The following is a 26,459-nucleotide window of genomic DNA, read 5'->3' as shown; positions in this document are numbered from 1 at the left end:
AGGAAAATTCAACCAGGAAGTGCATAAGGGAAACTAATCTCCCTGTTCCCTTGCATGCCTTCCTTCCATTTAAAGGGATATCAACCAGATTCCTTTCCCTGTGGCTTCGACATGGTGTGAACAGTCTTTAGACATAGTTTCAGGCTTTTATTCTGAAAAATTAGCGAGAACAATCACTTCTCGTCAGTGGATGGCTTGGTGCCAGCAGAATTTTGCATGCGCAACAGCTTGGAGCAGACATTTTCTCTCTCTCTCCTATTGAAAAAGCTACTGTCCGGTTGAAATATTATCGATATATTTATTGTAAAAACAACCTTAGGATTGGTTATAAAACACATTTGACATGTTTCTACGAACTTTACGGATACTATTTGGAATTTTCGTCTGCCCGTCATGACCTGCACGAGCCTGTGGATTTCTGAACAAAACACGCCAACCAAATGGAGGTATTTGGATGTAAAAATAATCTTTATCGAACAAAAGGAACATTTATTGTGTAACTGGGAGTCTCGTGAGTGCAAACATCTGAAGATCAAAGGTAAGCGATTCATTTTATTGCTTTTCTGACTTTCGTGACCAATCTACTTTGCTGCTAGCTGTTTGTAATGTTTTGTCTGCTGAGAGAGATGTCCAAACATAAACGCTTGGATAGGTTTTGCTGTAAAGCTTTTTTGAAATCTGACACACCAGGTGGATTAACAACAACCTAAGCTGTGTTTTGCTATATTGCACTTGTGATTTCATGAAAATTAAATATTTTTTGTAATTTAATTTGAATTTGGCGCTCTGCAATTCAGCGGATGTTGACGAAAATGATCCCGCTAACGGGATGGGTGCGCCAAGAAGTTAAACTTGCATACTATTTTTTTGTACAGATGAACATGGTACCTTCAGGCATTTGGAAATTGCTCCCAAGGATGAACCAGACTTGTGGTCTTGTGAGGTCGTGGCTGATATCTTTTGATTTTTCCATGATGTCAAGCAAAGAGGCACTGAGTTTAAAGGTAGGTCTTGAAATACATCCACAGGTACACGTCCAATTGACTCAAATTATCATATCAGATACTTCTAAAGCCATGACATCAATATCTGGAATTTTCCGAGCTGTTTTCAGGTGCAATGAAAGTCAGTGTTTCCCAAGCTCTGTCCCCACTCTCGGTTTTGCTTACCCTCGAACTTTGGAATCAAAGGTTCCACTAATGAATCTTTACCAGGCTGTCCATTATTTGGCATTGACCTCTGCATTTAAGTACAGAAATAAATAAATGTTAGAAACATAGCTAGACTAACCTTACAGCTGTAGACTTATCATATAGGTATCAACTTAGGATAGTGCCTAAGCAACACACCAAGTAGGAAAACCTTAGATATGGCATTAGAGACAATGCCATGATAGTCATTTTGCCAGAAGATTGGACATATATAGAATACAGTCCAATTAGATGATTTTTGTGTGAGAACTATATTTTGTATATATTTTGTTTATGCTTTCATTCCTTTTCGGTTCAGTTCCTTTGACACTTAGGAAGTGATAGGAAGTCCCCATACAACCATCACTTAGTGCCACAACGCCGCTCATTGGGGAATTAATGTAATTATATATATTTAATGAGTGTGTGTGTGCGTTGTTAACATCTGCCTAAGTTACTGCCCAGATGTCCCAGTCTGGACGACGACCAGACGGAAGGGCGACCCCAAATCCGGACACCCACGGCCCATTCTTGTGGCGTCATGCCCTGCTGTCAGAGAGCCTACCAAGGTAAACCACCAGAGGGGGGGACCGCAACGGCGATCACCAACCAGGACACCCCCTTCCTACTTTGCAGCTTCCAGGGAACCTACCAAGGTAAACCACTAGAAGGGACCGCAACGGCGATCACCAACCGGACATCAACTGCCCATTCTTGTGGTGGACTGCTCCGCTCTCAGAGAAGCCTACTAAGTTCAACCACCAGAGGGCACTGCAATGATGATCTACAAACAGGACATCATGTGGTCATGATTTTATGTTGATTTGTAACTTGCACGACAAACAAGATCCAAACCACCAGGGGGGGGGGGGTGTATGTCATGACGTTGCCCTCTTTGGGTACAGCAAGCCCCATCCCCCTCTCCCTATCGCTACACCCAGGCTGCTGTGGTCAGAGAGAGGTTGTAAATTACTGGAGGAGATTATCTCCTCATGGCCACAGTAGAGACAGAGTGAATTTTCATAAAGAGCAAAGGAATTTCTTCCACCTCACAGACCTTGAGGTCCGAACAACATGTATGTTCTGGAGAAGGTATAAAAGATCGGTGAAGAATCCAGCTACGAACTGGTCCGTTTGGTACAATTTTGTGAAACTCATGAGACAATACGGCCACATTACCATAACGCTGTTTATATGATAGCCTCAGATATGAGGCTTACATCTAATTGTTGTACAGTGGGGCAAAAAATGTATTTAGTCAGCCACCAATTGTGCAAGTTCTCCCACTTCAAAAGAGGAGAGAGGCCTGTAATTTTCATCATAGGTACATTTCAACTATGACAGAAAAAATGAGAAAAAAATCCAGAAAATCACATTGTAGGATTTTTAATGAATTTATTTGCAAATTATGGTGGAAAATAAGTATTTGGTCACCTACAAACAAGCAAGATTTCTGGCTCTCACAGACCTGTAACTTCTTCTTTAAGAGGCTCCTCTGTCCTCCACTCGTTACCTGTATTAAAGGCACCTGTTTGAACTTGTTATCAGTATAAAAGACACCTGTCCACAACCTCAAACAGTCACACTCCAAACTCCACTATTCTCCAAGACCAAAGAGCTGTCAAGGGACACCAGAAACAAAATTGTAGACCTGCACCAGGCTGGGAAGACTGAATCTGCAATAGGTAAGCAGCTTGGTTTGAATAAATCAACTGTGGGAGCAATTATTAGGAAATGGAAGACATACAAGACCATTGATAATCTCCCTCGATCTGGGATCTCACCCCGTGGGGTCAAAATGATCACAAGAATTGTGAGCAAAAATCCCAGAACCACACGGGGGGACCTAGTGAATGACCTGCAGAGAGCTGGGACCAAAGTAACAAAGCCTACCATCAGTAACACTACCCTGCCAGGGACTCAAATCCTGCAGTGCCAGACGTGTCCCCCTGCTTAAGCCAGTACATGTCCAGGCCCGTCTGAAGTTTGCTAGAGAGCATTTGGATGATCCAGAATAAGATTGCGAGAATGTCATATGGTCAGATGAAACCAAAATATAACATTTTGGTAAAAACTCAACTCGTCGTGTTTGGAGGACAAAGAATGCTGAATTGCATCCAAAGAACACCATACTTACGGTGAAGCATGGGGGTGGAAACATCATGCTTTGGGGCTGTTTTTCTGCAAAGGGACCAGGACGACTGATCCGTGTAAAGGAAAGAATGAATGGGGCCATGTATCGTGAGATTTTGAGTGAAAACCTCCTTCCATCAGCAAGGGCATTGAAGATGAAACGTGGCTGGGTCTTTCAGTATGACAATGATCCCAAACACACCGCCCGGGCAACAAAGGAGTGGCTTCGTAAGAAGCATTTCAAGGTCCTGGAGTGGCCTAGCCAGTCTCCAGATCTCAACCCCATAAAAAATATTTGGCGGGAGTTGAAAGTCTGTGTTGCCCAGCAACAGCCCCAAAACATCACTGCTCTAGAGGAGATCTGCATGGAGGAATGGGCCAAAATACCAGCAACAGTGTGTGAAAACCTTGTGAAGTCTTACAGAAAACGTTTGACCTCTGTCATTGCCAACAAAGAGTATATAACAAAGTATTGAGACAAACTTTTGTTATTGACCAAATACTTTTTTTCCACCATAATTTGCAAATAAAATCATACAAAATCCTACAATGTGATTTTCTGGATTTTTCTTTTCTCATTTTGTCTGTCATAGTTGAAGTGTACCTATGATGGAAATTACAGGCCTCTCTCATCTTTTTAAGTGGGAGAACTTGCACAATTAGTTAATTACAGTTATTTACAGGATTTTTGCTCACCGTTCTTGTGATCATTTTGACCCCACGGGGTGAGATCTTGTGTGGAGCCCCAGATCGAGGGAGATTATCAGTGGTCTTGTATGTCTTCCATTTCCTAATAATTGCTCCCACAGTTGATTTCTTCAAACCAAGCTGCTTACCTATTGCAGATTCAGTCTTCCCAGCCTGGTACAGGTCTACAATTGTGTTTCTGGTGTCCTTTGACAGCTCTTTGGTCTTGGCCATGGTGGAGTTTGGAGTGTGACTGTTTGAGGTTGTGGACAGGTGTCTTTTATACTGATAACAAGTTCAAACATGTGCCATTAATACAGGTAATGAGAGGAGGACAGAGGAGCCTCTTAAAGAAGAAGTTACAGGTCTGTGAGAGCCAGAAATCTTGCTTGTTTGTAGGTGACCAAATACTTATTTTCCACCATAATTTGCAAATAAATTCATAAAAAATCCTACAATGTGATTTTCTGGATTTTTTTTCTCATTTTGTCTGTCATAGTTGAAGTGTACCTATGATGAAAATTACAGGCCTCTCTCATATTTTTAAGTGGGAGAACTTGCATAATTGGTGGCTGACTAAATACTTTTTTGCCCCACTGTAAGTCTTCAGTTTTAATGATGCCAAAGACCCGACACTAGAAACATGGCTGCACATAGCTGGTAATTAGCTTAGCATTAGCTCATCAATACAACCTTCAAAAAGTATTTTACACACACATGGTATGTATCCATTACAATCTATGCAAGAATCGGAATGTATGATTTGTCACCAGTTTGTCCGGCTCAGTAATGCCTCAAATGTAAATTGTCCTCAACAGTGAAATAGGTTACTTCTTTGTAAATTAATTAAGAGACGGAACACACTTAAATTTAAACGTAGAAAATAATTTATAATTAAGAAATTGAAATACAGCCAAAAGATAATTAACAGGCAGCGTGTCTTGGTTAACTGTCCAGACATCACGTGCATTAAAAAACTCACGCTGGGGTGACCGTTAGAGGTATTTGGAACTCACCCGTGAAAAGGTTAATAAGCCAGCACCAACCACCTAACCTTGCTGTATACACAGAAAACATTCCAACTATTGACCCAATGCCTGCAATCTAGCTATTGGGTCATCCAAACAACCCAACATGTTTTTATAGTATATCTTACATCTCAAAGACATGCATACAAGAAGCCTTGACCTGTCTGGTGCACTCATATTTATCTGTCCTCAGTTTGATTGAAGGCATCAATCTGTCTTTTTGCCTGGTAACAGATTGCTTCTAGAAAGAGAGAAGGAACAACACATGATCAAGATGAGCTAACTACTTATTTAAGGCAATGAAAGTTCTAATTGTTACAAAGAGTGAATCTATTGGCTACATTTTTGAGAATAATACATTAATTTACTTACCTTATCAATCTGAAAGACGATACACTCATTTATCACTCAAAAAAAGTGTTAGGAGTGTGTGCACCACAAACATATTTCCAGGGTGTTGATGCATCCTCCTCCCAGTACAGTCTCTTCCAATCAACGCATATTGTTGCGCGCTGGCCAACTAGCTTAGCTGTTGTGCTAGCTAACATGCTACTTAACCGTGACACTTGCATATTAACATGTATATTGGTATTATAAGACAGCTACATATTCACCTAAAAATGTGTTTAGGCAAGTTAGTTAGCTTAGCTAGCTATCACATGAATTGTGCAAAAATATGATGGCTAACATTAGCTAGCTAAGTGCTAGCCAGTCAGTCAGTGGCGCTGACAGATTGAAACAGATATCAACCAAATGTGTTTCAATCTATCCCATAAAACATGACATTGCTAACTAGGCATCATTTAGCTAATAGAATTGGTTTAATAAGTTAGACATTTACCGTACAATATTGGTAGATACTGTAGCTAGCTAGATAGCTTGGTTTCCATTTTCCAACAGATGTTTCTTATCCCCTTCATTGGTCATCAACAGTTACAGGTCTTGGAACTCCTGTGTTCACCAGAAACAGCTTGCCACAGGTTTGCCACAGATTCACCACTAGTGGCTAACGTTTGCAATCTTCTGGTAATATTTTGTGGCAGACTATTTAGTTTGCAGCACATTTGCCACAAACACATTTTTGTAAGGGATGATCTTTTGTAAGGGATGATACAAAGCTAAATAAAACATTTGTCTGAAAAAAGAGGGAGCTCTGGGAAATTGTTGTCCAAAAAGTTTTGACTCATCTGTCCATAGAACATTCTTCCAAGAGTCTTGATGATCATCCTGGTGCTTCCAGGTGCTTTTTTGGCAAACTTGAGTAAACTTTTTGGATGAGATGAGTTCCATTTATATCTGGCGAAAACCAAACACTCCATTCCACAGTAAGGACCTTGGTGGTGTGTGTGTGTCTATCTATAAAGAGGTGCAGTGCGGATGTCAGTTGGGGTGGGTCAGGAGACAGTGTCATCATTAAAGCAGTCGCCGTTTCCTAAGGGCCACCATATGGGAGGCAACTGGAGGGGCCTAGAGCTGTCTGTCACTCTCCCACACACACACACCAACATACAGACTTCACATCAATCTTGTGGACTGTAAACAGTGCATACACGCACATACAAAACATTAAAAACACCTTATATAAAACACCTAATATTAAGTTGACCCCCCCCTCCCCCCTTTACCCTCAGGACAGCCTCAATTCGTCTGGGCATGGAATCCGCAAGGTGTCTAAAACGCTCCACAGGGATGCTGGCCCATGTTGACTCCAATGTTTCCAATAGTTATGTCTAGTTGGCTAGAAATGCTTTGGGTGGTGCACCATTCTTGATACACATGGGAAGCTGTTGAGCGTGAAAAACCCAGCAGCGCTGCTGTTCTAGACACAAACCGGTGCTTCTGGCACCTACTACCATACCCCATACCCCCATACTACCATACCTCACTTAAGTCTTTTGTCTTGCCCATTCACCCTCTGAATGGCACACATACACAATACATGTCTCAATTGTCTCAAGGATAAAATAAAAAGCTGTTAACCTCTCTCCTCCCCTTCATCTTCACTGATTTGAAGTGGATTTAACAAGTGTCATCAATAAGGGATCATCGCTTTCACAATTCACCTGGTCAGTCTGTGTCATGGAAATGTTGTTCTTAATGTTTTGTACACTCAGTGTAGAGAGCCGCAGGGACAAGGCCTATGGCTGACAGAGGTTTGGACAGACACAGGGTGCACACACACTGTTGAGCAGAAATAGTTGACCATTCAGCAGCTCTGCATGACTTTTGAAAAGACCTGCAATTATTTGCAATGTCTTAACTAGGTGAAGGGAGCTTTGAAGAGAAGGAGGAAAAGAAAGGAAAGAGGGTGGGGAAATAATAACAGAAGGTGAGATGGAGGGAGGATTGAAACGGGAGAGAGAGGGAATGGAAGAAAGGAGAGGGGGAGAGTGGCCATGTAAGGAAAGTGAGAGGGAAAGGTGGAATGGGGTCTGTTCTCACACAGACAGACACTTCTGGTCTCTGGGCCAGAAGCAGGACGTTTTTAACTAGTGTTTTTAATTAGAACACATTTCTTTCCTGCTGCCTGCCCTCTCTCTCTCTCCCCCTTTCTCTCTCTTTCTTACACTGGTTAATTGGAGACAGGTGTTCCCCTCTTTCTCTTCCCCCAGTCAGCCGTTTCTCCCCTTATTCCCTACTTTTCTTCACATAAAAAAAATAATAAAAATAAAAAAATAATAATAATAATCAATTCTAGGAGACTTGTGATAAAAAAAAAGTATTAAAATAATGTCCCAGTTGATGATGTAGGCCAGGGATGCAAACTAACAAGAGGGTGGTACACTAACGTATTTTTTATTTATTTTAATTAGAGGAATTTATAGAACACAGCAGTAGTCTTGCCTAAAGCACTTTATTTTGCATTGTTGCTCCTCAACATATCCACAATACACTCAGACACACACACACAAACACGTGCACACACATAAACACACACAATGGGTGTGGGAGCCAATCTCATGATGTGCGCGTCTGTCTGCATTCATCTGTCACTCTCTGTCTGTCTTCCGGTGTGTCTGTCTGTGTGCCGACCTGCATTCGTGTCCATGTGTCCCTGCATAAGCATGTCTGTGGTGTTATCCCCAATGCCCAATGTCAGTAAAGCTGTAAATCCTTGTCTTATGTACCTTCCTCTCTTGCTTCTTACTATTGATACAGGCCCAAGATCCTCCAGCACTGATTTGCCCCTAAAAGATGGACTTACTTTGTTCCCCATTGTGTGGAAACCTTTAGCCGGCCTTTTCTCCTTGTGTGATGGACAAGGCTTATCGGAGGATAATAGGCGGAAGGAACTCTTTTGTCTTTTGACAATTCTCACACAAATTCGGGGCTGTGGTGTATTCGTCGCTGCCACGCTATTGGGTGTGCACTGGGGATTGAAAGGAGAAAGAGAGAGGGAGATGGGCCTCTCTTCTCCTCCTCTGTCTACTTTTTGTCCTTTACCGCCGACACTTCTTTTTTGTTCCCACCTCTCATTCATTTCTCGGCTTCCCCTCTGTGAAATGAACACTTCAGCTGGCCGGAAACATTTAATCTGGGCCCCTTTTGAAGAGGATGAATTGAAACTTGTCCCACTCACCGCCACCTTCTTCTTCCTCACCCTATGGGTGGAAATGGTTGTGAAGTGTGGCTTGAAGAGGTGTTTTTGGTCAATAGTGAATAACATCTGGAAGGGTACTCGGATTGAGTGCTATTAACTGATAGAAGTCTCTCTGCCATAGAGGAACAATAGACAGGCACAAGTAACTCTCCATGAAAAGAGCCATGGCGATAATTGAGTGGATTTCTATGGTCTTTCTTTCCCAAGTGCCTAAAGCCACAATATGGAGTTTGTCTTTCCACCACGAGGGCAGCCCCGCAACTTAGTTTGCTGTAAAACTTTAAAGAAGGATGGGGCTGAAAAAAGCAACCACTCTCAAATTATTAAATGGTGCTATTGATGCAAGGACTGACAGTCCATGAGATTGACATAATAGTTTTGCTGCTGTATTTTACATGGTTTGTTTACAGACTCAAATGACAACACGAAGAATGAGTAATACAACTTTTTGGGGATTTACGATATGGTTTTTGATCAAATTGTAAGGTATTTATCAGTAAAATTATTCCGCATTCAATGGGTATATACTGTATATATCATTGAGAGACCATTGAAAAGACCATTGAGTAGCAGGACATATCCTAGATTGTGCCTTCTATTACATTTTACATTTTAATACCCACTCACTCTACCAGTGTGTATCCTGGCTCGACTGGATACTCTCCACACAAATAAAAGCACATAAACATGTTCTCAGATGTAATCAGAGCGGGGTTGACCATCTTCACTACAGCCAGTGGGAATATACCTGTCATTTGTTACCACTCCAACACATTTTCGGTGTAGTGGGGGTAATCTATGTGTGTTATCTAGTGGGGGGTACTCACTATGCACTATGTCTGTCTACAGGCCAGAAATGGGCCTCTGATGATTTTCTAAAGGTCCACCCTGTAAATATGAAAATAAATACCTTTAAGTGTGTGCATGTCTGTGTGTGTATTTGGGGAAAAGGGGAATTGGGTAATATTGTGCTAAGCCCCCAGCCAGCCAGCGTTACTTTTTATGTTGCTGTAGCAACGTGTCTCTTGTGAGGTTGTGACCTCAGATGATTACAGTACAAAGCCTATTGGGCTTCGAAAACCCCTTTGAAGATGAGAAGTCTTTGATGGTTTGTATTTATGTAAATCTCCCCGATATGATTTAACCAACTGAGATTGAATGGGGAGATGATTAAAATTGCCCCTATTTGAGAAATCTTTCAATGGAGCCGTTACTCTTTGTTTTTTTAAGAATGCGTTGTATGTGTGCGTGCATGTGTGATATTTGTGTCTTTTATTTAGGAAAATAGCACCACTTTATCAGGGCTTATTTATATCAGCTCTCCTCTCCCAGAGGGAGGAATAGACGGTGGGAGGGAGGGGGAGAGAGAGGAGGGGGACATGGCGTTACAGATTTCTATTGGGCTTTTCTCCCCTTTTCCATCTCTCTCCCTCTCTCTTTTTTAACAGGCCTTAGAAGTGAATATCTGACGGAGAGAGTTTTTCTGTGTTTCCAGATGATAGATTTAGGAATTTGGGCTACCCCACTGGCAGTCCAGAGCTCGCTGTGAACTCGTCTGTTGAAAATAAAGAATCTTAGTTGAGCTTACTTATTAGTGGGAACCATGCAGAATAAAGGGCCCCTGCAAAGTGTCATATCACAACGATTGTTGCACCAATCTCACTATTCTCTTCCACCGAGGGGGCACACAAAATTGACATAATGTTGAAATGAAACACACTTAAAGACGGCACCACATTTTGTTTTGTCTTTTTTTTTTTTTGGTGTGTGTTGTGTATATGGACCATGTAGTTAAATGGGAGAGAGAGTCCAGAAGGCTTCAGAAGAAGGGGAACCCTGGTGATAATGTAAAATATAATTTCCTTCAGCTTGACGCTCCTCTCCTCCTCTGCACTGCCTCTCTTCCTCTCGTTTGCGCTGCCTCGTCACTCTCTCGCTCGCTCTCTCTCTCTCCACAAAAGATCACTTGATGTATTTTTGTACAGGAATTAAAACGATGCAGGGAATAGGTATTGACAGTTGTTTTGCAACTCTCTCTCTCCTCACAATTGCTCCTTCTTGTAGCAAAACCTCAGTTTTATTATATAAAGAGCCTTAATCCTGAATATTTTTCATGGTTGCAATTCCCTCTGACATAAACAGTTTGATATCTCTGTTTCCCCCCCCATGTTTCGCTCCATAACTGGGTTTGTGTTAATGGCTACACTCCCTGAGTGTCTGTCCCTGAGTAAAATGCTAATGTTGTTGAACAGTTTGAGTTACGATGTATTTCAATGTGTGCTTATAAATGGATTATAGGCATGGTGATATTAACTTTTCCACCATAAGATTTGATAAATACACATATAAAGCCAGTTTTGATTTGAGATCTTAGTTAATGGTTTACATGTACATTTTACTTAATGTATACATGAACAAAATGATGATACCTCCAGCTTACCCTCATATAATGTTTGACCATGTATTGCGACTGTGCTGTTTGTGTATGCTGTGGCTGTCTCTCTTCTTGAGAGTAATGGCATCACTAGAAAATTGAGTATTGTGATTTCATATGTGCTTCTGTATTCAGATACGCAATAGTTGTAATTTGTGTGTGTGGTTGTGTGTGTGTGGCTTTTGTGTGTGTGTGACAGTTTGTTGGCAGGTTTCAGCACCACTTGAATGGACGAGCGCTGACGGAGCCCATTCGCCTGGTCACCTTTGTGGAAACCGCTGTGGGCCTGCTCAATTTTAAGGTAAATTACAAACAAAACCACCAGGAAAATGCCTGTGTCAGACATTTTACTACCTCATTCACTTTTTATTAAAGCTGGCGTCAGACAACGCAACTCTCCAAGTGTCACTGTCCAAATACGAGAGATTCAAAGCGTCTGGACAGTCTCTCTACATCTCTCTCTCTCAAGGGTTCAACTCTTTTGTGTTTATTCTGGTTCAGGCATGATGCCAATAGGCCTGGCATTGCATGAGATAACAATCGATTTAACGCTTAAACTTTTAAAGGTCACGCCCCTCACCCTGTTTGACCTAAAGTCATGAAATTCAGTACATAGGACCTTCTCACAGCAAACAAATTTGCCTCAAGGATCCATGAGGTCCACCATGATGGATTTTCTGCCATTTAGAATTTTGTGAAAAACACTTAACCTGTTGGATCTCTAGGGGCGCTATTTCATTTTTGGATAAAAAACGTTCCCGTTTTAAGCGCGATATTTTGTCACGAAAAGATGCTCGACTATGCATATTCTTTTGAAAGAAAACACTCTGAAGTTTCAGAATCTGCAAAGATATTGTCTGTAAGTGCCCCAGAACTCATTCTACAGGCGAAACCAAGATGATGCGTCAAGCAGGAAATGAGCAGAATCTCTGAAGCTCTGTTTTCCATTGTCTCCTTATATGGCTGTGATTGCGCAAGGAATGAGCCTACACTTTCTGTCGTTTCCCCAAGGTGTTAGCAGCATTGTGACGTATTTGTAGGCATATCATTGGAAGATTGACCATAAGAGACTACATTTTCCAAGTGTCCGCCTGGTGTCCTGCGTGGAATTCGGTGCGCAAACGCCAGCTGCTTGTACTTTTCCATTTGATTGAGGGGAGAAACCATGCTTCCACGATATAACGATATATCATTGAAGAGATATGTGAAAAACACCTTGAGGATTGATTCTAAACAACGTTTGCCATGTTTTCAGTCGATAATATGGAGTTAATTTGGAAAAAAGTTCGCGTTTTGAGGACTGAATTTTAGTTTTTTTTTTGGTAGCCAAATGTGATGTACAAAACGGAGCTATTTCTAATACACAAAGAATCTTTTTTGGAAAAACTGAGCATCTGCTATCTAACTGAGAGTCTCCTCATTGAAAACATCCAAAGTTCTTCAAAGGTAAATGATTTTATTTGAAGGCTTTTATGTTTTTGTTGAAATCTTGCGTGCTGGATGCTAACGCTAATGCTAACGCTAAATGCTACGCTAGCTAGCCACTTTTACACAAATGATTGTTTTCCTATGGTTGAGAAGCATATTTTGAAAATCTGAGATGACAGTGTTGTTTACAAAAGGCTAAGCTTGAGAGATGGCATATTTATTTCATTTCATTTGCGATTTTCATGAATAGTTAACGTTGCGTTATGGTAATGAGCTTAGGTCTGTAAATAGAATCCCGGATCCGGGTTTGGTCGACGCAACAGGTTAAAACGCTACTCCCCTGGCACCGAATGACCGAACTATACAAAACGTAATATATGGCATCTAAGGACAAAGTTCCTAAAACGACCGATAAATGCACATAAATAAATCACGGATATTCGTATTGTAACAAAACAGTACACATGTTCCAAATACTGTGAAGACTCAACATATTCAAGCATATTCAAATTGACTACAGTGGCGCTATAACAGGCACATGTTTATATATCTTAATCTGTTGGACTCAGATTGATGAAATTTGGCACACATGCTCAGGGATGAGTCTAGCTAACCTGTAAAATATGGTTCAGTTTTGCTGAATGCTGGCACTGTTATACTTGACAAAGCATTCAAAGCAAGCTCATTGTCTCATAGCGGCCATTCTGTATCCTTAGCCAGACTGATTCCCTGGGATGGAACAGGGAAGTATGGCTGTGTCACAGTGAGAAGTGAAATTAATTTGGACGCCGACAAAAGCAGCAGACACATTCCGACCGCTCCATGGCTAACACAATAGAGGATCACATTCCTAGGCCTTTTCCCCCTCTCTCCTCTTGTCGTGTGGTAGTCCCAGCTTCACACAGTCTTCTTAGAAGGCGACAGTGTCTAAGACAGAGAGACAAGATGTGCGTGTGTGCGCGTTACAGTAGATAGTGAACACTATAAGTGCAGGTCTGAATGGGAAATATGACCTGCTTGACTGGGTGAGTTGACAGGGTTCATACTTTCCTTGGCTACAAACACACACACAAACACACTCATCTCTGTGTCTTTGTTGTGTCTTCCCCCAGGTTGTATGTGAGGAAGTACGTCGTCTGGCTCCTGCAGTTGGCCTACACCATGACGGTGTGGTGTTTGGATCCGATGACTTCTGTGCCAGCATAGGTCCTCTATCATCCCTTCCTCTTTCCTCTCACCTACAATCAATCCTTTTATAACCACCTCTCCTCTCCATCTATGCCCTGTTCTCTGTCCCCTCCTCCCTTCACTGTCTCATTTTCTCTGTCCCCTCAGCCCCTTCTCTCCACCTCTCTCCTTTTCTATTACCCCCTTCTCTGTCTTATCTCACTTGTCCATTTCTCGTCTTATAGTTCTTGGGCCAGACCCCCGAATTTGGGCCATCGGGCTCACTTGGGTTGACGATGTCTCATAGTGATTTTCTTCACATGACAGCTCAATCAGTTGTTCAATTTCACTTACAGTACCAGCATGTCAACTGAGCCAGGGGCTCCCGAGTGGCGCAGCGGTCTAAGGCACTGCATCTCAGTGCTAGAAGCGTCACTACAGACCCTGGATCGATCCCGGGCTGTATCACTACCGGAAGTGATTGGGAGTCCCATAGGGCGGTGCACAATTGGCCCAGCGTCGTCCAGGTTCGGGGTTGGCCAGAGTAGGCCTTAATTGTAAAACAGAAATACCTTCTTTACATGCAGTACCAGTAATTGATGTTTCAATTGATCATCCTTGAGATGTTTCTACAACTTGATTGGAGTCCACCTGTTGTAAAGGGTCGGAATACTTATGTAAATGTCATATTTCCGTTTTTTTATATATATATGACTTTGCAAACATTTCTAAAAACCTATTTTTGCTTTGTTGTTATTGGGTATTGTATGTAGATTAAAGAGGGGGGGAAACGATTTAATCCATTGTAGAATAAGTCTGTAACGTAACAAAATGTGGAAAAAGTCAAGGGGTCTGAATACTTGCTGAATGCACTGTATATATACTGAACAAAAATATAATCGTAACGTATAGTATTGGTTTCATGAGCTGAAATAAGAGATCACGGAAATGTTCCATAGACACAAAAAGGTTATTTCTCTCCAATGTTATGCACAAAGTTCTTTACATCACTGTTACTGAGCATTTCTCCTTTGCCAAGAAATACTCCCGCGGCCCTATTTTCATATCAGGCGACCCCTAGTTTGGGAACTGCTGCGCTAAGGGCTGTCGACACCTGGATTGTGCAACATTTGCCCATTATTATTTTTAAAAATCATTCAAGCTCTGTGTTGATCATTGCTACACAACCGTTTTCAGATATTACCATTAGCTTTTCAAGTTGTTTTTTAAGTCAAAAGTTTAACTCGGACACTCATGAACATTCACTGTCTTCTTGGTAAGCAACTCCAGTGTGAATTTGGCATTTTGCTTTACGGTCTTGTCCTGTTGAAAGGGGAATTCATCTCTGTGTCTGGTGTAAAGCAGACTGAACCTCTAGGATTTTGCCTGTGCTTAGCTCCGTTCCATTTTTTTATCTTGAAAATCTCCCCATTCCTTAACAATTACAAATATGGAGAGCAGTACGTGAAAATATGGAGAGTGGTACACAGTAATGTGTTGTATTGGATTTGCCCCAAATGTAACATTCTGTATTCAGGACAAAAAGTTTATTGTTTTGCCACATTTTTAATAGTATTACTCTAGTACCTTGTTGTAAACACAAAGCATTTTTTTATTTTTTATATTTTTAATCTGTACAGGCCTTCTTCTTTTCACTCTGTCACTTAGGTTAGTAATTGTGGAGTATCTCTAACTTTTGCTGATCCATCCTCAGTTTTCTCCTATCACAGGCATTAAACTCTGTAACTGTTCTAAAGTCACCAATGGCTACGTGGTGAAATCCCTGATTGGTTTCCATCTTCTTCAGCAACTGAGTTAGAAAGGACAACTGTGTCTTTGTAGTGACTGGGTGTATTAATACATCATCCAAAGTGTTACTAATAACTTTATCAAAGGGATATTCAATATCTGCTTTTTACATTTTTACCCATCTAGCAAAGGTACCATTGTTTGCGAGGCATTGGAAAACCTCCCTGGTGTTTGTTGTTGAATCTGTTGTTGAAAGTCACTTCTCGACTGAGAGGCCTTACAGATTATTGTATGTGTGGGGTACAGAGATAAGGTAGTAATTTAAAAATCATGTTAAACACTTGCAAACAGAGTGAGTCCATGCAACTTATTATGTGACTTGTTATGCAAATGTTTACTCCTGACCTTATTTAGGCTTGCCATAACAAAGGGGTTTAATACTTATTTCTCAAGAAATTTCAGCATTTCATTTTTTATTAATTTATACAATTATTGAAAAACATAATTTCACTTTGACATTATGGGGTTTTGTATGTAGTACAGTGACAAAACATAGGAATCTAATCCATTTTAAATTCAGGCTGTAACACAAAAAAATTGGAATAAGTCAAGGATTGTGAATACTTTCAGAAGGAACTGAAAAATGTAACCAGGAAGTCACTATCGGAACCGCTACATGATTGTCAAGAGAATAAGCGCCGCAGACAAGTAGGAGAACAGTGCCAGCCATCCCCTCGCACACAAACTGATTTGAGCGAGGGCAGCCTTAGCATGCACCGAGACATACAAGACAACAAACATGAATATCTTTTCATTCCTTGGGGCACGCTCTACCACTAAGGGACAGTTTAGTTGGCAGTCTTGTGTTCCAATTGTTTGTAGCGTGAATCGCTCCTCTTCACACCGAGGTGAAGAGCGAAATACGGGAAGTAATGAATTCGAGCCTGACACTTATCAACTGTGTAAGGCGGGGCTTCCAGCGAGGTGTGGATTTCATTGGCTTTGTCAGGCATAAATGTAGATCCTTCAATCGAAGTAACGAGAGTGCGACTACCCATAGTATCTTTTGCTGAAGTTGACTGACTAAAAGGGCACTTGTTGTATACTGATATTGTTTGTCATAGTGTAAAATCCCTATTGGAAAAATACATGGGACGGAGGGATGAAAGAAAAAGTGATAACAGAGAAATATGACATTGCTGCAATGTTAACACACATTTTCCAACTCTAGGGACTAATTCCTCATTCATAACAACTGGGAACATAGAAAACTCTGACTTTCAACTTCAGTGCATTCAAGACAACTGGGAACTCAGGACTCGTTTTGAACGGTCATCCAACTCTGAATTTCAGGTGGGAAACTCTGGCATCTTTCTAGAGCTCTGACCTGAAAATCACTGATGTCATGATTTGACCTCGTTTTTTTCCCCAGAGTTCCCAGTTGTCTTGAAAGCACCAATAGACTTTCAAGAAAATCACTATGAAACATCGTCACTCCAAGTGAGCCTGGCTGCCCCCCTTGGCCCATGGAATATTATTCTCTTTCTCCTCATCCCACCCATCTCTTCTCACTCCTTCTCACTTATCCTTCTCTTTCCATATACACTGAGTATACCAAACATTAGGAACATTTCCTAATATTGAGTTGCACCCCCTTTTGCCCTAAGAATGGCCTCAATACAGATGTCGAAAGCATTCCACAGAGATGCTGGTCCATGTTGACTCCAATGCTTCCCACAGTTGTAAAGTTAGCTGGATGTCCTTTGGGTGGTGGACCATTCTTGATACACACGGGAAACTGTTGCACGTGAAAAACACAGCAGTGTTTCAGTTCTTGGCACAAACCAAATTGTAATTCCTGGCACCTACTACCATACCCCGTTCAAAGGCACTTTTTTAGTCTTGCCCATTCACCCTCTGAATGGCACACATACAATCCACGTCTCAATTGTCTCAAGGCTTGAAAATCCTTCTTTAACCTGTTTCCTCCCCTCCAGAATCACTTATTTACCTGGTCAGTCTATGTCATGGAAAGGGCACGTGTTCTTAATATTTTGTATACTCAGTGTACCAACCACTTGATTCGGTCTTATATAGCACAATTTGAAATTGTGTTTTTTACATTGGATGACACAGAGCTACAAAATGGTATATCATGCACTGCATTTTTGAGGACAATGGGAAAGTAATTCTGCTTTGAAAGTTGATAAACTTGTAACCTACATTTTGAGAAAATGGCCTTTGAATGTTTTGGTACTACTACTGGAGAATTCTCCTTTCGCATTCAGCATTGCTCACACTCTCTTAAGCCAGCTCCACCCATCTCTTTAAGGATTCACGTGATGTCATGTGCTAAACAGTGAGTAGTGCCGTAAGGATGAAGACTAAAATTAGTAGCCTACAATAAGGAAAAATTCCAGGTAAACAGAAAGTGTCCAGATAAAATATTTTATCAATATTAGATGACGTTTACCCAGACACACTTGTCTAAACTGATCGGTCATGTGAAAAGAATGCTATTGTTACGGTTTTCTTCCGTCGAAGGAGAGGAGGTCCAAAATGCAGCGTGGTTATTTCGATTCATGTTTAATAAAAAGATAAACACGAACAATACAAACAATAAACGTAACGTGAAAACCTAAACGGCCTTATCTGGTGCAAACAAACACTGAGACAGGAACAATCACCCACGAAACACTCAAAGAATATGGCTGCCTAAATATGGTTCCCAATCAGAGACAACGATAAACACCTGCCTCTTATTGAGAACCACTCCAGGCAGCCATAGACTATTCTCGACAACCCCACTAACCACTATCCCATAACCTACAACAAACCCCTAGACAAAACACACCACATAAAATAACCCATGTCACACCCTGGCCTGATCAAAATAATAAAGAAAATACTAAGACCAGGGCGTGACAGCTATAACCCCAGCCACATATTGCCAAGTGGATGGGTCTCTACAGAAGGTGTAAACAGTACAGAGAAATGGTTACTTGCATAGTAGCAATATCAGAAACATATAGTGTCAATATATATAAAATAATATACAGTATGTACAAGAACAATATCAATAATGATATCAGTGATAGACGAGGTAATTAAATGCACACATCAGAGGTAAAGTGGCTGAGAAGCGGGATAAATAAAATAGTAGCAACAACGTATGGCCTGTGTGTTAGAAGAGAGTCATGTGAATAGAGGCACTGCAGATAGTACTGATGACTGGTTCGTCCGAACCATGCATGAACAAGGGAATCTATATTCAGAGAGCCTGTTTCTGTCCTGCCCTTGACTTTGGTGCAGGGCATGTGATGTCCACAGCCTCTTCATCGCAAAACTCCCTGATCTTCTCAAAAAGATAAGTTTCTCTAGCTGTGTCCAGTCCAGGTGTTTCTTGTACAGGCAGATCATCTATGGGAGGAAGGATGTCAGCATTGAGCAGCAGCTGAAGCCTGGTCCCGACAGTCCGAACGCTCCTTGGTGATTACAACACCAGGCTCCAGAGCATTGAAGCTGTAAAACAGAAAATAACAAAAAACATTGAGAAGACATTACAACCTTGCACAACATCAATTCACCTCCCGAGTTAAGATAAGAAGAATAACCTCATACATTGCAATGAAAATGTTATCCGCCTGAAGTCCTGGTACTGCTTGATCTGTGGCAGTGCCCTGAAGTACGGAGTCTGGTGTTGCCAGCCATAGCTTTTCACCAGCACCGTACCATCCTCCAGTCCAACCAGCTGTGGGATGTTGAGCCCTGTCACAGTGCTGTCCTTCACAACACCAGCAATCTCAGACAAAGTGTTCACTATGGTCTTTCTGAAGCTCTGCTTTATGAGGCCGAATCTCCAGTCGGGGGCAAACTTGGTGTGGCCTGTGATCAGGAAGTGAAGGTGCTTCACAGACCTGTGCTTTTTCAGCTTGGCTGACTTAACAGCTTCTGACAGATTTGCAAATCTGAAGACCTTAGTTGTTCCTCTGGCATTGGCAACACAGGTCTGTCCTGGGCTTAGTGCTTCAGGAATCTCCACAGATTCCTGAAGGAAGACAGCCCGACTGCACTTACCTCTGGAAAATACAGAAATGATGTGAAACCAATAAAAGTTGTGCCAATCATGTTTGAGGTCAATTAAATAATCAAAACGTGTTGTTACATACCAAGTGTTGTCATTGATTCCTTGTAGAGACGCCACACTGCTGCTTTTGTCACATGGAATGGCAGGAGCTTTCCACCAAAGTGTTTGTGTGCTGGGTGGCGTCCTGGTAATACTATTGTATTATCCTCTGCGTAGTTGTCGTTGCAAGTCCTCATGCTTCAGGTGTAACGTGCTTGCTTGGGCCAGCTCTCTTTTTGATGGGAGACATTAGACCATTCTCCTTGTATGACTGGTGGAGGAGAGTCAGGTGTGTTCTACTGATGCTGAAAGACAAATTCCAGATACAAATATTTTTGCATTATAATACAATAGATGGTCGTAATCACCGTCAGACACACCTGGCTAACTTGATGGGTCGTCAGCTAGCTACTTAACAGCAAGCTTTAACTCGAGGTATTTTGTTTAGACATGTAGCTAGCTAGCTAAACAATGAACCATAATCCCAATCCATAGATTACTAGCAATACAAACCAATTGTCATAGCTTGCTAAACCAAACAGGTTCAATGTTATCTAGTTAGCTAGCTAACATTATCCTATAACTAGCAATGCAAAATGGCATTCTGAGATAACATCACTACACAGTTCATACACGTAATGTTGGCTAGCAAGCCATCCAATGTCAGCTAGCTAGCTAACAGCAAGCCTTAACTTGCAATGAAAACAACTTTCTGACAAAATTAGAAACGTATAATATCTGAAACTGTAGCTAGATTCTTACCCGTATACATGGATGAAAGCTTCAGGGCAGACTGCAACCCCTTTCATTAAATAAGACATCCTGTGTCGTTTCCATTTTGTTTATACAGCTTGTTTGGTCACTCTGGTTCACACTGACCGTTTGCAATGCCATTCTCCCTCTCTTTCTCCCTCTCTGTCACGGATGCCCTTAGTTTGAAGATGTATTCCAGAGACAGGTTTTTTATACAACAGCCTTCTGTGTTCTCTTTTCGACTCCCTATGCATTTGCAATCAAACGCCAGAATTCTATTAATCTCCTCATCATACTCTGCCTCTACCAGACATTCCACTGATTTCAAAACTCGGTCAACTTCACCAATGACAACAACACTGTTGATCGTCGTTTCTTCCCCATCACTGCGTCAGAAGACTCCACAATGTCTTCTTCAATTAAAATGTTTTTACCTAAATCAGGGATTTCCTCATCGTCTGATTCGTTTTCAGAGTCAGAGAGAGTCAGCATGGCACGATCGTCCTCCAGAAAGTAGTCCATCACAACTTTTTCCCACTGACCTTTGTCGATAGCGCCTGATAAATTCAGGGCAGCAATGTTATTGAGAGCAGTAGCAACATATTTTCTGTTCTCCATGGCTAACATTATATCTTTAGAAAAAACTGCAGTAGAAAGGATTATCTACGCTTAACGAGCAGCTCATTTTATAGACACAAGATGCTACACCGCAGACCCAATCTTAAACTCATCTCTCTACATGTCCAGCCCACTCATTAGCTCAGCCAATCATGGCTAGTGGGAAGGTTCCTTTCCTTTTCTGGGGCTAAACCAACTAGGCTCGTAATTTAAAAACTTTATTCGTATTTACAGATGGCATACAAGTTCGTTATTAACCTCTCTAGGATACGTGGGATGGTAGCGTCCCACCTGTCAACAGCCAGTGAAACTGCATGGCGCCAAATTCAAAACAACAAAAATCCCATAACTAAAATTCCTCAAACATACATGTATTTTACACCATTTTAAAGATACACTTGTTGTAAATCCAGCCACAGTGTCCGATTTCAAAAAGGCTTTACGACGAAAGCAAACCAAACGATTATGTCATGTCAGAGCCAAGTCAGAGAAAAACACAGCCATTTTTACAGCCAAAGAGAGGAGTCACAAAAAGCAGAAATATAGCTAAAATGAATCACTAACCTTTGATGATCTTCATCAGATGACACTCATAGGACTTCATGTTACCCAATACATGTATGTTTTGTTCGGTAAAGTTCATATTTATATCCAAAAATCTGAGTTTACATTGGCGCGTTATGTTCACTAGTTCCAAAACATGCAGTGATTTTTCAGAGAGCCACATCAATTTACAGAAATACTCATAATAAACATTGATAAACGATACAAGTGTTATTCACAGAATTAAAGATATACTTCTCCTTAATGCAACCGCTGTGTCAGATTTTTTTTAAACTTTACGGAAAAAGCACACCATGCAATAATCTGTGTCCGGCGCTCAGATGACAAATCAAGCCAAATTTATATCCACCATGTTGGAGTCAACAGAAGTCAGAAATAGCATTATAAATATTCACTTAACTTTGATGATCTTCATCCGAATGCACTCCCAGGAATCCCAGTTCCACAATAAATGTTTGTTTTGTTCGATAATGTCCATCATTTATGTCCAAATTCCTCCTTGTTTTTAGCTCGTTCAGCCCAGTAATCCAACTTCATGACACACGAGCAGACGAAAAGTCCAAAAGTTCCGTTACAGTCCGTAGAAACATGTCAAACGATGTATAGAATCAATCTTTAGGATGTTTTTAACATAAATCTTCAATAGTGTTCCAACCAGAGAATTCCTTTGTCTTCAGAAATGCAATGGAACGCAGGTCGCTCTCACGTGAACGCGCGAGACTGAGCTCGTGGCTGCTGGTAGACCTCTGACTCAATCCCCTCTCATTCGGGCCCCACTTCACAGTAGAAACCTCAAACAACGTTCTAAAGACTGTTGACATCTAGTGGAAAACTTAGGAAGTGCAACATGACCCCATAGACACTGTGTATTCGAAAGGGCAAGAGTCGAAAAACTACAAACCTCAGATTTCCCACTTCCTGGTTGGAATTTTTCTCAGGTTTTTGCCTGCCATATGAGTTCTGTTATATTCACAGACATCATTCAAACAGTTTTGGAAACTTCAGTGTTTTCTATCCAAATCTACTAACTATATGCATATTCTAGCATTTATGGCTGAGTAGCAAGCAGTTTAATTTGGGAACGCTTTTCATCCAAAATTCCCAATGCTGCCCCCTACCCTAGAGAAGTTAAGGCACATGAAAGTTCAAGTGTTCCAGAAGGCATTTCTGCCAAAAAACGCTTTTTGATAAAAATAAAAATAAAACATTCAAATGGTTCTCCTGTGAAGTTGTGACTTGCAACATACGCCTAGTTTCCTGAAACGGGTCACATATAAGCATTATGTTTCCCTGTATGGTAAGCCTGTGTGTCTATTTGCTCACAGGTATATTTTCCTGTCTATATTCCTGTAAGCCACTTTGGATAAAAGTGTCTGCTAAATGGCATACGTTATAGTATATATTATATATAGTTACCTGTGTCTCCCTCCGTCCAGGTGCCACGCGGACCAAGGATGCCAGGGAGCTGCTGTATGCCCGTCAGAAGGTGGTAGTGACAACCAAGGCCTTCGGTCTACAAGCCATAGACTTGGTCTACATAGACTATAAGGACGGAGAGGGTCTACGACAGCAGGCAAGGGAGGGAGTTCTCATGGGCTTCACAGGTAAATTGAGCCTCCCTCTCAGGCAAGGGAGAAATGAGAAAAGGATAGGTTATTTTAAGCTTAGGTGTTAGATTTAAGGTTACAATTAGGGTTATGTTAAGGTTTAGGGTTAGGGAAAATAGAATTTTGAATGGATGTACATTAGATCCACACGAGGATAGAAGAACATAACGTGTGTGTGCTCGTGTAGGGGTGTTAGCTCCTAGCATAGTGAAGCTCAGTGTGTCTAGCCAGGCAACTGTGTGCGTGCATGTGTGAGTGAGTGTGTGAGACATGGTGGAATCCTAAATCATCCACCACCATCTCTTATTAGTTTTTTATTATTTTGATGTGAACATTAACATTTTGCAAGTTATTTATTGAAAGAATCTTGTGAGGAATGAGAATAATTTATTACATATAGTTGCAATATTGTGATCTATTACTATCTTGCACAGTCATTTTTCAGCATTTTTGTTCTGGTCTATTTGAGTGTTCTATGTTATGAGCAATAACCGTTGATGGAACCGTGTAACACTCCGTTCTAGTGAATTACTAGCATGATTTCACACGGGCATTCGTCTTAATTCGCTAAGTCCGTAGTCCGTGAGTGGACTCCCAATGTTGCCCTGGGACACGTATGGCGCACGTGCACACACACACACACACACACACACACACACACACACACACACATACATACACAGAGACAGACAGATGGACAGACTCCCCATGTTGCTGCTCAGTAAAGCCTCTGTGCCAGGTGGGGTTGATTTGTAATGACTTTCCTCAAAAACACACATAAACACACATTCATACTATCGATGGCTGTTTTAACATTGTGTAGACTCTCTCTCTGGCCCACATGCCAGCTGATTTCCCCTGACCTCGGTTGCCACCGTTACTCTGACACGGCTGAGAACACCGCAAGAGACACGTGCTGTTCAGTAAAGCTTTCAAGGACCTCCGCTAATTCTGTTCTTACATACACTTGGGTTAGAGTCATTCAAATTCGTTTTTCAACCACTCCACAAATTTATTGTTAACAAACTATAGTTTTGGCAAGTCGGTTAGGATTTTTTTCCAACAGTTGTTTACAGACAGATTATTTAACTTTTATTTCACTGTATCACAATTCCAGTGGGTCAGAAGTTGACATACACTAAGTTGACTGTGCCTTTAAACAGCTTGGAAAATTCCAGAAAATTATGTCATGGCTTTAGAAGTTTCTGATAGGCCTTGAAATACATCCACAGGTACACCTCCAATTGACTCAAATAATGTAAATTAGCCTATCTTCAAACTCAGTGCCTCTTTGCTTGACATCATGGGAAAATCAAAAGAAATCAGCCAAGACCTCAGAAAAAAGACTGTGGACCTCCACAAGTCTGGTTCATCCTTGGGAGCAATTTCCAAACACCTGAAGGTACCACGTTCATCTGTACAAACAATAGTACGCAAGTATAAACATCATGGGACCACGCAGCTGTACTTTGGTGTGAAAAGTGCAAATCAATCCCAGAACAACAGCAAAGGACCTTGTGAAGATCCTGGAGGAAACGGGTACGAAAGTATCTATATCCACAGTAAAACAAGTCCTATATCGACATAACCTGAAAGGTCGCTCAGCAAGGAAGAAGCCACTGCTCCAAACCCGCCATTAAAAAGCCCGACTATGCACATGGGGACAAAGATCGTACTTTTAGAGAAATATCCTCTGGTTTGATGAAACAAAAATAGAACTGTTTGGCCATAATGACCATCGTTATATTTGGAGGAAAAAGGGGGAGGCTTTGTAAGCCGAAGAACACCATCCCAACTGTGAAGCACGGGGATGGCAGCTTCATGTTGTTGGGGTGCTTTGCTGCTGGAGGGACTGGTGCACTTCACAAAATAGATGGCAAAGTGTGTGCGAGCAAGGAGGTCTACAAATCTGACTCTGTTACACCAGCTTTGTCAGGAGGAATGTGCCAAAATTCCCCCAACTTATTGTGGGAAGTTTGTCGAAGGCTACCCGTTTCGTTTGTCCCAAGTTAAAGCATTTAAAGGCAATGCTACCAAATACTAATTGAGTGTATGTAAACTTCTGACCCACTAGGAATGTGATGAAAGAAATAAAGGCTGAAATAAATCATTCTCTCTACTATTATTCTGACATTTCACATTCTTAAAATAAAGTGGTGATCCTAACTGACCTAAGACAGGGAATTTCTACATGGATTAAATGTCTGGAATTGTGAAAAACTGTGTATATATGTACTTGGCTAAGGTGTATGTAAACTTCTGACTTCAACTGTATTTATAGCTTTGTTTGTGTTCTATGTCCTGTGTTTTAGATTTTTTTATTAGTTGTGCTTGCTGAAGGCATACTTCAGACTTTTTATTATTATTATTTAGCACGCTACTCCTCTTATACCATTTACGCTAGAAACGCTTTTCAAACTTTAAAACGTGTGGACTGGTCTGAATTGAGTTGATTGTATAGAACTTTTCGATATGTTTTATACTTTTTAAGTTACACATTTGTTGTCCTCCATTCACTTAATGTTATTTCCTCACATTCTAAATCTCCCCATCACTCCCAACATTCCATTCACTGTAAAAGCAACAATACAACGTTTGACACAAATCAGCTACATTGACAGCTTTTCTAACAACTTTGACAAAAAGTTAGACATCTTCATCTACTTCTCTACTATTCAAATCTGACAACCGAACCAAAATATATTATACAGTTCTAACGATACAGCTGATTTAGTAACTGCATTAACACATTTTCTACCAACTTTTCTAAACAACTCCTGTTTTGACCACTCCCCCAACAAGTCAGACAAAAACATAGATTGAATGAAATTGTTCTCTACTTCTCTGCTTTTCAGACCTGAGAATGGATTAGGAATAGCTTCTACAGATAGAGCAGTTTTAGGAACCCATCAGTTGCTCGCTTTCTAGATGCAGTAAGGGATGTTAGAAGCTAGCAGATGTATTATTTAGCAACAACAGCTGCAAATTCGAATAAATCTGCATCACGTTTTGAAGTTCACTTTCCTTGCTTTGTCTAACAATACTATCATGAATCTAGCAAAGAAGTTTTGTGTGTCAGAGTGCAATATTTATTTAGTATTAAAGCACAAACGTACTGTATGTTAGCATGTTTTTCACACTGACTTTAGCGAGGCAGGCCAGCCACTGTTGCCTAGCAACAACTGCATTGGACAACAACTACCTCCATTCACTCCTTTCATATTTCACCAGATCACTTCTCATTGCACTTCTTTCAGTTTTCACAACTGTAGTGTAGACACTGACCACAACCACACAACTACTGAACCACACAACTAGTGAACACAACCACGCAACTACTGAACCACACAACTAGTGAACACAACCACACAACT

The 26,459-nt window shown here is 41.1% G+C and overlaps 1 protein-coding gene across 1 annotated transcript in view; it reads left to right on the top strand.

Annotated features, from left to right (window-relative positions):
* LOC139395671 (citrate lyase beta like) overlaps window positions 1-26,459 on the top strand; it is a 199,032-nt gene that overhangs the window by 131,443 nt on the left and 41,130 nt on the right. Inside the window, exons 4-6 of the mRNA XM_071143001.1 lie at window positions 11,273-11,374; window positions 13,614-13,707; window positions 22,915-23,082. Coding sequence (XP_070999102.1) covers window positions 11,273-11,374; window positions 13,614-13,707; window positions 22,915-23,082 — 364 coding nt within the window. The remainder of the gene's footprint in view (window positions 1-11,272; window positions 11,375-13,613; window positions 13,708-22,914; window positions 23,083-26,459) is intronic.

The sequence above is a fragment of the Oncorhynchus clarkii genome, chromosome 3 (assembly GCF_045791955.1).
Source record: "Oncorhynchus clarkii lewisi isolate Uvic-CL-2024 chromosome 3, UVic_Ocla_1.0, whole genome shotgun sequence".
Lineage (NCBI taxonomy): Eukaryota > Metazoa > Chordata > Actinopteri > Salmoniformes > Salmonidae > Oncorhynchus > Oncorhynchus clarkii.
This window is presented reverse-complemented; position numbering and strand designations above follow the sequence as displayed.